The 18685-nt window shown below is 43.5% G+C and overlaps 1 protein-coding gene across 1 annotated transcript in view; it reads right to left on the bottom strand.

The window, feature by feature from the left end:
- Positions 1 to 17862, bottom strand: part of CMTM4 (CKLF like MARVEL transmembrane domain containing 4) — a 31486-nt gene extending 13624 nt beyond the window's left edge. Inside the window, exon 1 of the mRNA XM_059824777.1 lies at positions 17677 to 17862. Coding sequence (XP_059680760.1) covers positions 17677 to 17862 — 186 coding nt within the window. The remainder of the gene's footprint in view (positions 1 to 17676) is intronic.
- Positions 17863 to 18685: the final 823 nt, after the last annotated feature.

Below are 18685 nucleotides of genomic sequence, written 5' to 3'. Positions count from 1 at the left end.
CCATCTTTTCTGTGAACACAAGCCTCATAACTGAGGACAACACTGAATACAATTTAAAAAAAAAAATCTTAAAAATAATCTTAGCTGTTTCAAGCAGGATCAATATCAAGTATTAACGCTAAATGTCAGCTGGCAAAACTTTAACTTTTAGATGTTCCAATATAATAAAGTCTCCATTGTTCTTGCCACTATTTTTTATGTATTATGACACTTCTAAAATCTTTACTCTTTTAAAGAAGAAATGGTTCTGCAATATTCTCTAGAAATAACTGCAGTACAAGCCCAAACAGTATTAGGTTCATTTCCTAAAAATACGAACAGCTCTGAATTGTGCCACCAACATTAGGCTGAAGTAGCCAAAAACTCTGGCATGCCAGTTGTTATGCTGGGCAACTGCTACTTGGCAGATGGAGTCTCTGTTGTTTTGCTGATAAAAATATTGCACTGGCTCTTCTCCATACCAGATAGCATTGCTTCTTCAAGGCTAACATACCCATCTTAGCAGTCAAAGCTCAAAAGAGATAAAAGAGTTTCTTGCATACAGCATTACAAATAAATTATGTACTGAAGAGGCACTTGGAGCAATGAACTCTAATCATCATGTTACTTATATACTCCCAAGCTCAGAATTAATAAACCTGAGAGCAATTCTACCTGAAGATTTCATTTTAGTCCTTTAGAAATTATAAGACATTTACCTGTGACACACCCTTGTAAGAAAAGAAAAAAGCATTAGTTGCGTACACTTAGGTGTGATTTAACGCAAACCATTTCAAACGCAAGTGAAGATGAGGATATGCCATCAGTTTAAGTAACTTGCAGCAGCATTAGTGTACAGTGGTCTGTGTTGTGGCAGCCCAACTCTATTGATACGTTTATCAGAAAGGTTGGGAGAAAACCTCCACTGCTTCAGTTTATGATGGAGATTCTGGCCACAAAGCAGAAGCTGTGTTTTGGAAAAACGCACAATAACTACTAACAGGAGTATTATCATCACAGAGTGTATCGGAACACCTGAACACTTGTGGGTTGGGGGACAGGGAAAGGAGAACACTCCCATGCAAACAATTTATTTGTAACACTTCTGTACTTCAAGCAAGATTCCAACTGTGTTACTATTTTTCTTGTGATAAAAATATATTTAACCCTTCTTGAAGACTATCCATCCCACCAGTGTTACAGATAATACTTTCCTGTTAACTGCACGTTATTCTCTCACAATGAATCCGGTGACCAAAAATAAAATCCAAATTAATCACCACATCAGAAAAAGCTATCCTCCCACAGAAACTTTCCTTTTTGTAAACACAATAAAAATTTCAGTCTTTAATAAGAAATATTTTCTCTTTGAAACATCAGAGTAACCTTGTCCTCCCACACATTTATAAACTTGCCAGAAGCATCCTTCCCATTAACTACAAGTAATGTGAATCTTCTATAAAAAACACACTAGTGCAGCTTCCGCTGGACATTCCACTCAGAGATGAACCTGATTTTGTTTCTAATAAAAAAGCCAACTACCCTGACACATGAAATGAACATGAAATACATTACAGAATCAAACCCATGACTTGCTCAGACAGCTACATTACTTAAAACTGTTGTGTAAATGCTGCAGTATGAGCCAAAGCAGCTTGCCAAAGGCCATGGTTCATCTAGTGATCAAGGTCATTTTGAGAAAAGACCGTTAACATTGTAAGAAAAATGCTGCATTTTTTCTGCGGTTTTAAATGTATGAAACACATAAATGAGACACTCTGTAGGTAGCGAATTAATACAATTTTGCCACGCAGAATACCCGCACTACAGACAGACCAAAAGTCAGACTTGGTCTCAGCTACCCCAGCTTGTTGTCTGAGGGACTTCAGTGCAGGTTTAGCACTAATCTGCACACAGCTCACGGCTTACCAAGGCTCAAAGACCTAAAAGGTCACTTCTCCAGAGCTTCCTACACTCTTCCCTCTGCCGTACCACACATCCAAGGTGTAACTGGTGCCCTGCCTTACCACACTGGCTATACACACTCTCTTGGGAAGAGGGAGGAAGGACAAAGACCCGCCAAGCCCTCCTGGGAAGCCTCCATGCTCCATCCAGACACCATTCACGGGCGCAGAGGCTTGCGCTGCCCCAGGTGACTGAGGCTCAAAACTGCAGCAGAGAAAAAACCTCACTCCCCAGCTGCTAAAGCTTTGCTCTTGCTTTGTAACACAAGTCACCTACACTACCTTGGAAAACCAGGAGACAGGATCTATCTAGGCCTGCATCTGCCTCTCATGACTGCAGTTACAGGCTAGCTAAAAAAAAAAAGGAAAACATCACCACAAAAACCCAGCGTCGTATCGGAGCACAGATCTCAGCCAACAAAATGCATGCTGCCATTTGTCCAGCGCAGGAGGTGACCCTCACTTTGAGTCACACCTCTTCTCATAGTTTAGGGTGATGAGTTTTGACAAGTTTTCTTAGAAGCAGAAGTTTCAAGGTTGGTTTACTGAGGAAAAATGAGAAGTTGAACGCGGTGTATATCTCCTCTTACATGAATTACTGCTCTCTCCTACAAATGTCACAGCTACAGCTTTCTTGGGCAGAGTCACTAGAGAAAGTTTCCTCTGATGGATGAAACAAACCTTTTCATCTGGTTTTCTCTGCACTGAGTACTTGGAGAGTTTTCTATTCCACCCTAATTCCTCCAATGCCCTAAGATTTGTGTAACTCCTATTACTATCTTTCTCCTTTTTAACAGTTGCTTTTGGTTTCCCTTCTAGTTCCACTCTTCTTGAAGTAACTACATTGGATATTGCGTTGATATGCAACTTTGTCATGACGGAAACATCTGCTGATTCTACTGGATGCTCAGGTCCATGCAAAGGATTCCTACGCTACCTGCAATACCACCTTTTTCTTGAACAAAGGAGGTGCAAGAGTCTGGCCAACAAAGCAGAATCAACAAGAATGAGCTTCAGAGTAAGCTGAGAAAAGGTCTGGGTCTGCCCAGACTTGCAGCCCAATGTGTACAATACAGCTCTAACTCTGTGATGGTGCAAACCTCCCCCTGCCCTTCCTCCCCCATCTCCCACCACCAAATAATGCAAAGGCAGAAGAAAAAAAACAACTCCAAGAAGAGGATTAAGTATGACATGTATTTCCCAATACTGATTTTTTGTGCTTTCTATCTTGAATAAACTGGCAAACTGTTAGCCAGTTTTATTGTTCGGGACGTTTAGGACTGCTAAGATAACTCATGTACAGTGCAAGGCTATTGTACTTCTATTAAACAGCACTGAACCCCCACATAAAGGCTCCATTCAGAGCGAAGCAGCCCCTCACTGGAAAGGGATAAAGCGACCACAATTTAGGGACATTTAATTCCTGAAAGAGAGCTTCTATACCAGGATCCAATGTCCTTTAATTCAGCCACATTAGCCTCCTACCATTATCGTATTCATCTCAACTTTCCTGTATATTCCCCTGGAGAAGGGCCCTTAATGAAGAAATCATCTGCCTTAGGGCTATGTAAATGGCTTATATTTACATCACTTTCCTGGCAACACAGGCATGTCAGACATAAAACACTGTTCCCCAAAATGGAGAAAATGTGCTACAACAGGCACCAATGCTGAAAGAGAGCTTTTAGGAGGTTGCTAATGGTATATTTTTCCTGTCAGAACATGTTGTGTTTGATTATTTTCTTCAAAAACAAAACAACTTTGCACTAAAAATAAAAAAGACAGTTCTGCAACGAAAACAAAGTAAAAAATGAGTTTTCCTGTTTATCTAAAATGTTACCACAGAAAGTCATATTGCGTGGTTAAATGACATAATTACGCATGATTTCCAAAAAACCACAAAATGGTCAGCATTTTTTCTGCCTGAAAAATACCCACAGAATTTTAGTAAGAATGTCACACTACCAAGACATTTTTACATCCAGACCGTTTAAATTAATGATACAGCAGAATCCATATGCACAAAATAGTGAAGAAATAAATTGCTTTTACACCACTTAAAGTATCTGAAGACATTAAACTTTCTTGAATTAAAATCTAGATTTATTGTTCTCATTTGCTTGGCCCAGCAGTCCCAACTTAATGTATGAAACCAAGTGGGTCTCATTCCTTGCAAAGCACATGCATTTCCCACATCTAAAACAGCTGGCACAGATACGAATATTTGGGATCATATGGCTTAAACACAGTCCTGCTTCTCCAGCAGGAAACCATCTTTTACCCTAAGCAGAAGAATGACTGATTTCCCGCCTGCTCCCAGTCTGCATCCTTAGAAGAAATGTGTTATTAACTCTGGTAATTGGACTGCAAGGAGCCTTAAATCACAAATGAGTATTAAACTTTTCTTACGAGATAGAAATTTAGGAAAATGATGCTTACCAGAGAGGGAAGCTTAAGAAGCACCAGTGATTCAGCACCCTGGATAAACTAAATTGTGCTCTAATGGCACAAAATGCAACACTGAACAAATCCAGAGAAACTCGACCAGACCTCCAAATTCAACAATGATTTGGGTTTGGTGGTGATGATAGAAACAATAGCAGAATATTTAAATTTCAAATCTTCATTGCACCTCTAGGGTTTTACATGGAGCTGCAATCCTTAAGTTCTCATTATTTCTTAGTTGCCTTTTGGATATAACGTGGCAAGACTTCAGTGCATTAAATATCATGGAATCTTTAATAAATCAGCTGATCTTTTGCCACCTCCAGCAGTCTTCTATAATTCATGAAAGATTCTGCTACTGCTGACTTCCCTTTCTCAACCTAGGCAAAAGACCAATTCTAAATACAGAACATATTTCTGGGGCCAGAAACATTTTAATGGCGTATTACGAGAAAGGGTCATATTTAAGAACGAAGGTAATCAACACTCAAAGTTAACAACGGAATGACAGTTGCTTTGAAGCACTAAATACATTAAAACTAACACTTATTCTGAAAAAAAAAATTAACTGGACTGAACTAAGGTGAACAGAAGAGATTCTCAACTGGCTAAAACAGAAATGCATCAATTTTAAAAGTGAACTTAATCATAGAATCTAGAACAAAAAAAAGCTACAGACATGAAGAAGTGACTTATTTCCTGCTAACTATGCATTAGTACAGTGTTTTGCTTATTGCTTGGACACACCTATACAACAAACACTGTTATCTGCTAGATAAATGTAAAACCAATTCCAGTTCAAATACCATTAAGGAAACAGTATTTTACAGTATGGAAATATTTTATGTTTTGGGGTTTTTTTAAAAGAAAAAACAAAACATAGTTCTTCCTGTTACTGCTAAATAATTTAAGATTTTTTTTTCACGTTACATTTACACTGTCCTCAAAGTACATCCATTTTGGCATTTGAAGTAGTAATTGAACATGCAGACACAGCTGTGAAGCCCTGGTTTGCACAACTCCTGTGCAGCTCATTCTGGAGGTGTCAGTGACCAGACCCATGCCACGCTGCTCTGCACTAGGTGGCCCTGGGCTGCAGCATCACAGAATCACAGAATCACTAAGGTTGGAAAAGACCTGTGAGATCATCAAGTCCAACCATCAACCCAACACCACCATGCCCACTAAACCATGTCCCACAATGCCATGTCCACACATTCCTTGAACACCTCCAGTGAGGGTGACTCCACCACTTCCCTGGGCAGCCTGTTCCAGTGCTTCACCTCAGAAAAGTAATTTTTCCTAATATCGACACAGCCTTGGCCACCACCTCCTCCCCTTCCTCCCTATAGGAGCAGGGTGACTGCCCAGGCGGCCCCTCACACCAGTGCCTTCTGGCATTAGGGGAGCACGCCGCGGGGAGTGAAGAGTCACCTGCCACCCCCACTCTCGGCCCCATCCTCATCGGTACCTCGCCCACGGTTATTTTGGCACCTGTAAAAAATTGCTTATCCCTACTTTGCATGACTTTGCAGACCTGACTGCAAGTTTGTCTTATTTACCTGCACCCAACCAAAACACAACCATCTTCCTAACAAAACAAACAATAAACTGCAAACAAACAAACAAAAAACTCACTCTGATTCAGGTATATTCAGGTATATCCAACCCAAGCAGATGACCAAAAGAACCACTGAACAGAATCTGAAGCCAAGGCACACTGCAAGGAGGTATTTGTTTTAGGCACATTACATTTCCTCACAGAAACCTGAATGAGATTCAAACACACTTTCCAGAGTAGACGAAAAAGGAATGTAACATGCCACCTGTCCCATAAATAAAAGCCCATCAATTGTTTTGTAGCAACCCCATCCTATAGGAACATTCATTTGAAGATCATACAGACAGCCACACTTTAAACAAAGGGAAGCAAAGCATACAAAATGTAACCAGTTTCTCCCACCAATTTCCTTCCACCGGAACCTATGCCTCCAGTCCCCAGAAACTACAATTCATGTGTATCATAATTCAAAATATTTTCATAAGCAACAGGTCCTGCAAGACAACAATGAGCAAAATGCTAACATACTGAGTTATACATTTCTAACTTTCCCTTTTATATGCTGTATTAATTACTTGATTCCTACACAACCCAGGGAGATGAACAGCTCATAAATGGAAAGGCTTATTCTGTATCTATAGTACACTGAATTGTGCCCATGGCTTCAGTGAGTGCACATAAAACAGTGAATTACAGGAGGTAGGGGTTTTCTCCCCCCTTTTCACCATGTCCTGGTATTTGATGGTTAATTTTCCCATTCATTGTGTCACACTCATTTTGACAGATATATGCAAGCACAGCTTTTTATAGCCATCTCTCCAATTCCCAAACATCACAATCTAGTCTCTCTAATGATACAGCCTGGTGCAAGACATGGCAGGTTCCTCAGCGGCAGCTGCAACTCAGAAAGTCAAATTCCCTCAACAGCCACCTCGACAAGCCTCGGCATACCCATGCCTACACCAGAGGAGCAGACAGGGACACATCACAAAGCAAAGGGAACTCTTGCAGGCTAACCACTGCAAAACGTCCACATCAGACTTCAGAATAGCACTCTGGAGTGCTGGTAAAAACCATAATTAAATGACGCACGTAACAAAAGTGGAAATTCTTAAACAGTAAAACTATTCAACTAAGTTTCTTCAAGTCCAATTTTACCACAATTTGACTAGCATTTGCATATCAGGTTCTTAGACAAGCTAGGTAAAAATAAGTCAGAAAAATATCACACATTTCTTCAGTGCTGCACTAAATACAATTTTGCATACATTGAGTCCTCTGCATCTTCCTCAGCTACTGCCAGCTGCACGTAGTGGGGGCAGAAGGGTGGGAGGGGGGAAAATAAAATATTTTTCTGCTAGTCCTACTCATGCAGGCTTTACTACAAGAGTAACACGGAGTAAAAACTGACTACAGGAAATAAAATGGAGAAAAGTCCAGTTTAACAGGTGGGTTCAAGAAAGTTTAGTAACCCTCACTTTCAGTCATCAAGGCAGGGAAAGATACAACTTAGCTTCCTTAAAAATCATTGGTAATTCTTCTTTATCTTAAAGACTAATTTAATAGCTAGTGTCACTGAGAGTCACTAGTTTTGCACCAGCATTTATTAGTTTGTTAATAACAACTGTGCAGGATGCTAACGAGAGCACATCCAGGAGAGGTACCTCTCAGTACATTGTCCAATGTCCCATCCCCAATCTTCCAGCAAGGGTACAGTATCCTCTCCAATCCATTCCCTAGTATTTTCTACTAAGTCAAGCTGTAAGATACCATATCTTTGCTACTTAAACAAAATGGATAAATACAGTTACCCTATTTTTGTTTTCAGGCTGCACACATGTGTTCTGTATGGTACACACACAGACACACGCATGCTCGCTGCTGGAACGCAGCAAGTTACTGAGATTGTGTTTGTATGATTTTTAAACAAAATAAAAAAATTTGGCTTTTGCTTCACTTATGAGAATTCTCTACCCAGCTCTTAAAAAAAGAGAAAAATCAACACTTTTGACCTGTCTTCGTGTTCCCATTCACGTTCATAGGCCAAGCTGTGTTGGAAACCTGGCTAGTCAAAACAATATTACAGAATCACTACGGTTAGAAAAAACCTGTAAGATCATCAAGTCCAACCATCAACCAACACCACCATGCCCATTAAAACCTGTCCTACAATGCCACGTCCACACATTCCTTGACCACCTTAAAACACAGTACTGTAAATGTGTAACAAACAGTAGGATAAATTAATTGGTTTTAAGAAGTAAAGGCGTACTCATAAAATTTGTCAAGTATTTGATCTACACAGCCTCCTGTTTAACTAGCCTCTTAGGCTATTTTAGAAAGTGAAAGTTCTATTTTAAGACTATCAGAATCAGTCTGTATCCTTTAAAACCCCATTTAATCCCAATTATGAGTAAACATCAAACATCCCACAAACACTAAAACAAGAAAGGAATTTTAACGAGAAAACAATCAAGAACTTGAAGTAGTCCTAAGGAATCCATTAAAGTTTTTTTAGGTTTGTTTCTGTTTAAAGGAAATGGTGCAAAATGTCCTTGCAATCCCAACGTTCCCAAGATTTCAATCTGAAGGCCCCCTTAGATGCCATGCCTTAAAAGGCAAAAAGAGTCTAGACATACTGGTAAAACAGAACATTAAAAAAATAGATGCAGGCCAGAACATTAAAGAGCGCTGCCAGCTGTACTGGGGAATGCATGAAACCTTCAAGCCTGTCTTACTGTTTAGACTGTCTTAGAAGCATTATACAGTAGTATCTCATCCAAAATAGAAAAGAGCCCACAAACTTTCATTGCATAACTGCAAATCCACCTACTCGTGATTTTATAACTCAAGAACAGATCTGCCTAAAGACTGCAAACAAGCTTGGCACGCTGCAAACAGAGGACTATAAAATGTTGTTAACAACGCAAAAGCCCTAAGACTCTGGCAACAATGCCTTTGCCTTCTTGGTCACCCTACCGTACTGCCACCATGAACTAAACATAATGAACATCCCAAAGACTTAGGACACTAGCCTGTAATTCTGGAAGCGCCCTTTTTCCAAAATACTTCAAAAATGTTACTAAGTGATAACATCATATAAAATTAAAAGAACCCAATGTTTAATAAAAGGTTTCACCTACATCAGATAAAAAGTTTCTAAGCATTAAATGCAACAATTAGTTTCTTTTAGAAGAGTATATGTTCAAACAACTAATTAATTTATTCACAACATTCAAGTGGCAATATCAGTTCCTCGCATGAAAATAATTTCGTAAGACAGAAGTTACTGAAGGTTATTAAAGGCTTGTAGAACTTAAGTATTTAATAATATTCACAACCGTGCTTGTTGCTTTCTTGCATGAACATTTCATTTTAAAATGTATGAAAGTACAGAGAATTACTAATATGGAAATGCTTGTAGTTGATTCATAAAATGATTTTGCGAAAAATTGCCAGAACTGTTATGAGTAGTGCTGTATCACCAGCAGATTTATAGCATTTGAAAGTAACAATGTTTAGCTTAAGTGAAAGTTACAGTGGAAGTATCACTGTATGCAACTCAGATCTAAGCACAGGACGTATTTCTACATACCAGGCACATGGTTGCTGTGCTTTTAAGCTATACTGTAACGAAGGGAACTGCAACGAATGTATGAACATACCTACAAGCTAAACTAAATTTAAAAGAAGTGTTTGAACAAGACATTATTCAAGCATCAACATCTGAATATCAAGTTACATATTAAAAAAAGTTTAACTGCAGACAATACTGAAGACACTTGTTTGGGTAAAAATGCATCATATTCTTCCACAAGCTAAGGCATTAAACACCAGAGCCTTAATTACAATTAATTAAATACAATAGTTAGGTGACTTTTTTAAAAAAATTGAGAACGTAATTTTTTTTAATCCAGCTCTAATTTAGAAGTAGCAACCACTACAGAGTAACAGCAGCTGACCCACTCTTAAGATGTCTATTCACGGTGCATCTAGTCCTCTTTGTATATAAAATTTCAGTACAAAATTATTTGTTGAGGTCTAGAAGCAAGGCAGGTATTTCTGAATGCAATTTCAAGCACAGAATGATGACTATCAAGAAGCGTGCAAGTTGATTTGACAACATGATGCATTAACTCGCATCAGAAATAAGAAATAGCCAGTATAGGAGGAATCTGTTATGTTACAAGAAAAACACCACCTCTTGAAGTTCTAGTCCTTCTCCTTGTCTTCTTACCTCAAGATGATAATTAAATCACTAGGGAAGGTCATCAACAGAAGACATTACCAGAAAGATTAAAGAAAAGAAGGTAGCTTCCCAAATAATAATACCATTAGAACTACATTTCTTCCTGTAGCACCTACAATTAGTATAGTGTATCTATTACTATTACACTGGTTTTTAATGAGAAAAAAATACAGCATACTTATTATGGAGATTATAAAATTTATTCTGAAAGCAGAATTTAAAACTAACCACTATTTTGAAGAGAAATTTATAACAGGAATTTGGAGTTTACTGACAGCAGGACACCAGCCCATGGCCAGATGGTAGTTAAGAGACATCATGAAAGAGACCAAAACCCATTCACTTTTCTGTGGGAAGACAACGACAGTCTTTTCTTTAGTTGCACACAGAAACAATAAAAAGCAAAGCGAAACAGGTTATCTCATCATTCTTCCCTCTATGGCAAATGTCAGTATAAAAAATATTGCCACAGGGCAATGCAGATCTAAACCTTTAAAGAGAAATCTTTCCAAAGAAAAATCAAGAATTTCAGAGACGCTGAAGAGACATGGTTTACCTAAAGATGATTTCTAAGCCTATTTGTGTATTACAAATTCGATCCTTTTAATACAATATTATAACAGTCTTTTTCTAAGACCAAATGCCAAAGACCACCAGTATCCACTGTCATACTTAACATCTTCTGAACAAGCAGCTACAAATACCACCAAGAATCAAAGCTCAATATACAACACACAAAGTCACAAGGATTTCTTACATAAATGCACATTTATTGTTTGGAAATTATAGGAGAATAAAAGATGGAACATAACAGTTAATCACAGAATGACTATAAATTACCAATGCAATCCTAAAACGTAACAGGAGAGGTATCTCCAGCAGAGGCTTGAAAAGTGATGTGTCACCATACGCACCGATCACACTTGAAAGGTTACCTACGACTCAGGTTGTGCCTACTGAGAAATGATTACATCGGTCAAACGGTGGTGCAAGGGCGGGCTGCCGGACGGTCCTGAGGCCAGAGAGCCCCGCTTACGAGCAGAGTCCAGAAACAATTTTGACTTGCCTTGTGCAGCAAGATGAAGGCTGGCTGAGTGCAGACAGCTGTTTCAAAGTGCACGAAGGAGTAAGGAGTAGTTATGGAAAGCAGCAATGTTAACACAAGAACAAAAGGCTATAAATTTGCTAGAATTAAGTTCACTCCAGAAATGAGGAAGGTTTCTATACCTCCGAAGCGCAGAACAAATGAACAAAGGCTAACTTTAAGGTGAAACTATCACTTATGGAAGAAAACGTCAAGTACAGGGCTGCCTGTGACACCAAAGCTGCCTTAGAAGGCTCAGATGTCTCCTGCAGTGCTCTGCTTCTCACCAAGACCACTAAATGCTTTACATTAGGACCGATGATCTGACCACCGCGGAATGACCTTACCATGCAGAAAACGTCATCTACTGACTTCTATTAGGTACAGTCTAATTTTCTGTAGCTTAGTTAACGCCCCTTTTACATAAAACCAAACTTTACAACAACTAATGTGAAAGAAATCTCCATTTATTCACATTGCATTCAGTGGCCGGCTGGAAACTTCTACAATTCACAGAATGACAACTGCCTGCAAAGCACCCATCTACCCACTCTAACAACCCATAAACGAAGCAGACCAGGAATCACACTGCTGTGCAGCTGCACAGGAGTACTGTAGAGAGACCCAGGCAGAAAGGAGCAGTGAGGAGTTAGACATGCCGTAAGATGTGACACACTGGACTGGGAGGTTGGAGACTCCCATTTAATCCTCCCCCCCAGAAGTGATCTGAATGAGATGCTGAGCTGAAGGCACAAGAAGGCAGCAATAATTAAATGCAAGATTACTGAACACCTCATAATAGTTTTCAATCGGATTCTAACAGTTAGCAATTAGCTTCCTCCTTGGAACATAAACGTCATTAATCTAATTTTTTAATATAATTAACAATGAGAATTCTCAATAGTCTTATTACTCATGTAGCCGTGTATTAGTGTTTTTGAATTTTCTTTCTTCATTGCAATAGATCCTGATAGCAAAGAATTTTACTGTAGTCCTGGCCTTGACCAATTTCTGGATCTGGAAATGTATAATGATAGTAAGCCACAAAACAACTTTTTCCAATGTTCAGCAACTCTCCACCAATGAAGATGGAACTTTTTATTCTGAAAATTGTCAACATATGAACTGCTATTCCCACCAGATTTCATTTAGCTCAAAATCTTGCCTCCACTGACGGGCAATAGCATATGCTATAGAGAACAAGACGAGAGCAAGCACGCAGTGATACTTCCCAGTACGCTCATCAGCAACTTGTAGCTCGGAGACCTCCCAAGCAGAAGTATTATCTTCTTTAGAATGAGTCTCTGATGGATTTTTGCAGCATTTGGAACAGATACATGAAGAAAAGAAAGTCTAGGGCCGTCCAAACCACAGAGGCCATCACTAACCACCGCAAATGCTATCCTCTTAAGCGAGCACGTGATAAGGGATTTCTGACACTTGCTACTTCCATTAGAAGGTTGCTCTGTGATCTTACTGCTCCAAGTAAACCATTCCTAACTACTGCCAGTGTCACAAGAACTGGCCATGCACAGTTTTTCACATCAATTGTCCCTCTTAAAGGTGATATACATTCCTTTAAATCAAGCGCCTGTGAAAACCTGGCAGGTCCCAGTGAGAACCAACAAGGCCCCCAACAGGATTCTGCCCGGTTTCCTCATAACTCACCCGGCGGCCTGATGAACAGCCCACCCGGAGCTATGGTTCCCAAAGAAACGGAGCAGCAGACACAGGCAGTCATGATTCACCATGGGAATTTCAGTGGGAAACGTATGTCTACACCCAACTTTAATGACAGTAAGACCCTTGAAGGTGCAAAATTATAACAATCAAGGAAAAATAATAATGCATTTAGAAAAGCTGAAGAGAAAAATAAGGGGGGGGGGGGGGGAAGCAGGCAATCTCATCTAAAGTGAAACAATTCCCAGCGAAGAGGTGGTACCTGCTAACCAGCCTGCCTGTTTTGGATGACAGCAATGGAACCCTCCTGATTCCTCACATAGTAAACACCTTTCTTCAGCAAGCACACTCAGAAAAAGGAGAGACTCTCCTTAGGAAATTCAAGGGAATGGGGAAGAAGTACTGAAATGAAACAAATCATTTGAGGATGTCCTTAGGAAAGTTTTCCAGGGATACCTGTTTGATTATTGTACAATAATCTCCATGGTAAGTACTAAAGCCCCCAAAAGCATGAGAAACATTAAACCATGCCAGAGAGCAATGAAAATAAACTCTAAAGAGCTTTTCTGCTCTGGTCTCCAAGGTCAGTTATCTAATCTCTCACATCTGCCGTATGGCAAGGTACTGCTCCATCTAAATGCTGGAAAGGCAGCTGAGACAATTTGCACCTAGATTTCAACCTTCCCAAAGGAAAAGCATTTCTCTGTTTGATACACAAGTGTACTGGCTTCTCCCTGACTTCCATTTCAAGTTCAAACCCTCATTCAAAAAAAAAAAAGGCACAAAAATAAACATGAGAGCTCCATACTACTTTAAGTTTCCCTCCCCTTTTGTTTCCCTTCACACCATTTACTTCCCACCTGCCTGATGACACCCCATCAGGTGTCTCAGCCACCCCAGTAGCCCTAAAAACTTCTTTCCTGATACAGTCCAACACTCACCACCTTCCTTCAAGTTCCTTCTTTAAGAAGAGGCTTACAGCTACAGCCCCAGCTACAGCAGATGTTTCCTCATAGATCCAAATAAACACACACACAACTATTTCAACAGAACAGTAAGACACAGGCAAAGAGCTACTTTATGAAAAGCTCACCTATCAAACAATAAAACTTCCAAAAAGAGGAGAATCGGTTCAATACTAAGCTGTTCCCCATGGGTCGTTTTATTACTTCCTTGCTGTTCTGCATATTGAATATTACTGACCATTAGCAGGCAGGAGTATGTACTACATAACTGTTCAACTTAGCCTTAAATATTAATAAGAAGCCCTAAACAGTAAAAAAAAAAATATACAATTTTCTTAGTTTGCATACCCAGTTTAAAATTGACAACAAACCATAAAACTATTCCACCTTTTCTGGGAGTCAAGGGAAAGCAAGCCAAAATAAGACTCAGAAATAAGCTACACCATACTATACATGAATCATTATGATAACACATTATGTTGGTGCCCCTTTAAAGGACATTTTAGGGCATATTCTCTTGAAATATTAATAAATACAAGTTAAAACTACTCTCCCCTCTAGCAGCACTTAAATCACTCCGTGTGCCTAAAATGTCACACTGCTTTCCATCTTGTAACAACTCCTGCAACCATGTTTTGAATCAATAAAGACAAAGCTACAACAAAGTAAGAGCCCAACAATCACCTATTTTCAGTCACTTGGGGTTTTTTTCCCCATTCCCTGTTCCTTCTGCTTTGGACAATCAAAAATGGGCATTTGGAAGAAAAGCCGTTCAAGCCACAATGCCCAACAGTTATCCTTCACAGACAGCACTACAAACTAATTTGCAGGAAGTCCTTCAACTGAAGATTAGAAAAAGCAGCAATGTTTGTCTTGAGCTGATACTTTTGTCTGTCAGTCATATATGTATTAAGACAAATACTGATGCTAAATTAAGCACGTGCATTGTAATCTTTCCTGTAGCATTCTTTTTACTAGAATATATTTAGAGACCTTTTATCTAACCAATACTTGTCCTTTCCTTTCCAAAGTTTTCTTGTGTGCAATAAAGGAGTTCCTCCTCGTTTTTAAGAGCTAGAGTTCTATACTATGGACTTTGATACATTTTAGTTCCTACAGTATTTTTGTAAAGGTATTACTAAACTTTATAATTAAAATAATAGTATTTGGCAAATAAGCGAATTAAGTGCACTGTGGAATGCGTTCTCTCTTTTCCAAAACTGCTTGGTTTTCCATCAGTTTGCAAAATTCAGTAGTGTGCTCTACCAGTCATTACCATGGATTAGACAGAGCTTCTTTTGCGTACAATTGCGCAGAAACTAAACGTGTCGAATGGTATATAGGCTTCCACCCTACAGTAGCTGATTTAATTTCTTGTTAACGTCCAACCCACTGGATTTATACAATCCATAGGAACCACACGCAATAGCTCAGATCACTCTTATTAAAAAGGCACAAAACATGACTCAGTTCCCCTGAAGACACTAATCTGCACGTATACGTCTTCCTAACAACGTACTGGAAGTAGCGACGTCTTTGTCCAACAGATAAGAAAAGTCCCCTATCTGTAACTCCAGCACAGCATGGTTTTCCCCCCATCTTTCTTCACAAGACTTAAAAAAATTAAGAGGTGTACTCCATTTAACTTTGGAACTTGCTCCAAGCAAATCAGAGTTTAATAATAAAGGATTCACTTACTCATGATCAGTAATCACTCATTTTAATTACAATCTTTTAACGTGACTTGCCACAGTTATTAGCGTGCTACAGAAAGGATCAGCAGAAGGAACAGAAACAAAAATCCCGAGGGCAGATTATTTCAGCATATTAGGCAGCACCACCCCAGGATTTCTACCACATGGACAGTTCAAAGGCAGGTAGATGTTGCACAACGATGACAGATTCTTTGGCTTCAGTCCTGAGAACACATAATGCAAATACAGCTACTCCTTCTTGTTAGACTCATCAGGTAACATGCTCATTGCTATCACTTGCAGACCACAGATTCTGTTCTCCACTGAGGAGATGAGAAGAAAACAAATTGTACTACCACATCCTAGATTTTACCAGGTATTTGTAAAAAATGATCAAAGATTCATCACTGCAGTCCTCTATAAACTTGTGTCACTGTTGAACTAGGATACTTTGAATGTAGTTTACATGAAACCTGTACGTGCAAGCTTTGTCTTGTAATAAGCAGCAGTGCTTTTAAATGCTGAAGTTATATATATGAAATATTAAAATGTTTCTGCCATCACAGCCCTCAAAGAACTCACCCATTTTAAGGGAAAACAATTTGTAGTACCCTATAAGGAATAATTTAAAAATTTATTCATTTTCATGAAACCTGTATTTTAAAATATCCTGAAAAACACATTTGTTGATTTAAAAATATTAAATAAATATGTATAATATATTAACATAAATATAGTGAATATATATAATATATATTAATATAAAGATATATGAAAGGACTTTGAAAGGGGATCAGACGAAGACAAATTATCAGCATCATCGACAGAAAAATGGACAAAATGCTTACGCGTTACTACACATTTAGCTGCTACGGTGCTCTCAGACTTGGCACGGACTCCATCAAACTGAACAGTTTACCTGTTCAAAGCCCACGAACAAGCAGCGCTTACATTTTATTTCAGGATAGCAAAGCGGGGGGGAGGTGGTTCCAGGCTTTCTGCTCTTTCTCTCTATGCACTCAGGAGAACTTCAGCCTGCTGAAGGCAAGCACGTCAGCGAACACTCCGCAGGCACCCCAGTCAACCCCCAGGGACACCCCCCGCCTGCAGCCCCTCGCCTGGGAACTGCAGGCAGCTCCCGCCCACCGCGCGGCTCCCAGGCCGGGGCGCGGGACCGCGGCACGGGCTCGCCAGGCCCCGCATCTGCCCGACCCGGCTGCCCGGCGGCTCCTCCCGGAGAGGGCCGGGGCGCGCCGCTCTCCACCGCCTCTCCGCGGTACGTCCCCCCAGGCGAAAGAACGCCCCGTGCTTAGCTGGAAGCATTCACGTACTGAGGAGCTGCCTTTTTTTAGCCTGTGCCAAACCTGCGGCGGCGGGGTTCTTCCAACACCCCACCGACCCAGGGGCGCGGGCAGCCCCGGGCACGCACGCTGAGGGGAAGCCTCTCGCTACGATCAACCGGCGCAGCCGAACACCCCTACAAAACCCACCGTAATGGAGGCCTGGCCCGGGCCGCTTCCCGCCGCGGGGGGAAGCCAGACCACCTGACGGGAGCACGCCCGGACGCACCCCCGAGCCACCCGAAATGCCGCCGCGCTGTCTCCAGCCGCCGGGGGACGGCAGGGCGGCAGATCGGCGGGCGCCGGGAGGGCGGCTCGCGCCGCTCCCGGGCCGAACCGAGCCTCCCCCCCGCACCGGGCTGGCACAGCCCCTCGCACCCCGCCGAGGTGACCGTTCGAACAGCGCGCGCCCCAGCGCCCAGCTCGGCGGCGGCGGCGGGTGACACGGCGCTCCCGGGCCGGCGGCGGCGGCGGCTCCCGGGCCGCGCCGGGCTTCCCGGCCGCCTGAAATGGAGGACGGTTGGGCCGCCGCCAGGCGCCGCGCCCGCAGGTACGCACCTCGCCGCCGGGCCGGCCCGGCGAGCGGCACGGCCCCGCCGCCGCGGGGTGCCTGCCGCCGCTCCCCGCCCGCAGCGGCACGGGGGAAGGAGGCCGCCGGGGGAGGCTCTCCCGAGCGCGGGCGGCCGCGGGCCCGCTCCCCGCCGGCGGTACCTACCACCTCGGCCAGCTTGATCCTGCCGAAGGTGCCCCGCAGGTAGTCCAGGTCGCAGCGGAGGCCGCCCAGCCCGCGGCGCTGGCTGACGGGCTCCGTGGTGGGCTGGTAGGGGCTGCTGGCCCCCGAGATCATGGAGGTGCTGGACGCCTCGCCGTCGAAGCCCTCCAGGTCATCGCCGTTCCTCATGGTGCCGCTGGTGCCGGTGCCGCCGCGCTGCTAAGGGGCTGGCCGCGGAGCTCCGGCCCGAGCCGCGCAGCGCTCAGCTAGCGGAGCGCCGTCTGCATGGCTGCCCCCGTGCCCCGTCAGGCGGAGCGGCGCGGGGAGAGCGACGGCACCATGGTGCTGTGCCCCGGCCCGGCTGCTGCTGCTGCTGCTGCCGCCGCCGCCGCCGCCTCGGCCTCGGCCCCGGCCCCGCGCGGGAGGAGGAGGAGGAGGAGGAGAGCGGCGGCGCGCGGGCAGCCCTCAGCGCCGCACACCGCGCTCAACGCCCCGCCGCTCGGGGGCGCCCTGGCCCCGCACAGGGGCGCGGGGACCGCCGTGCCCGGGGCCGCCGCGGCGCGCCCGGCCCGGGCTCTCGCTGGGACGAGGCCGCCGGGGCGCCCTCAACCCCCCTCGGCGGCGCGGCCACCCCGCGGCTCGCTCCCCTCCCCCGGTCCCGGCAGGGCAGCTCAGCTCCGTCCGGGGACGCTGCTGCTGCTGCCGCCGCCGCCGCCGCCGCTCCTCCCCCTGCGCTCAGCGGAAAGGGCGGAGAGAACCCGCCCCGCAGGGCGCGCCGCGGCCGGGCGGTGCCTCCACCGGCCCGCGGCCGCCCGCCCGCCCGCTCCGCCCCCGCGGCCGGCACCTGCCCCCGGCCGCGTCCCCGCCCCCGGGCCGGCCTGCCCGCGGAGCCGCCCGGGCAGGCACCTGCCCCCGGCCCGCCGGGGCGTTCCGCGGCCGTTGCCGAGCCGAGCCTGGGGCGGGCGGGGACGGGGGGCGGAGGCCGCCGGGTCACCTTGCTCGGCGGGAGCCC

This window comes from Gavia stellata, chromosome 15 (genome assembly GCF_030936135.1).
Source record: "Gavia stellata isolate bGavSte3 chromosome 15, bGavSte3.hap2, whole genome shotgun sequence".
In the NCBI taxonomy this organism is placed as follows: domain Eukaryota; kingdom Metazoa; phylum Chordata; class Aves; order Gaviiformes; family Gaviidae; genus Gavia; species Gavia stellata.
Note: the sequence above shows the minus strand (reverse complement) of the source record. Positions and strands in the feature narration are given on the sequence as shown.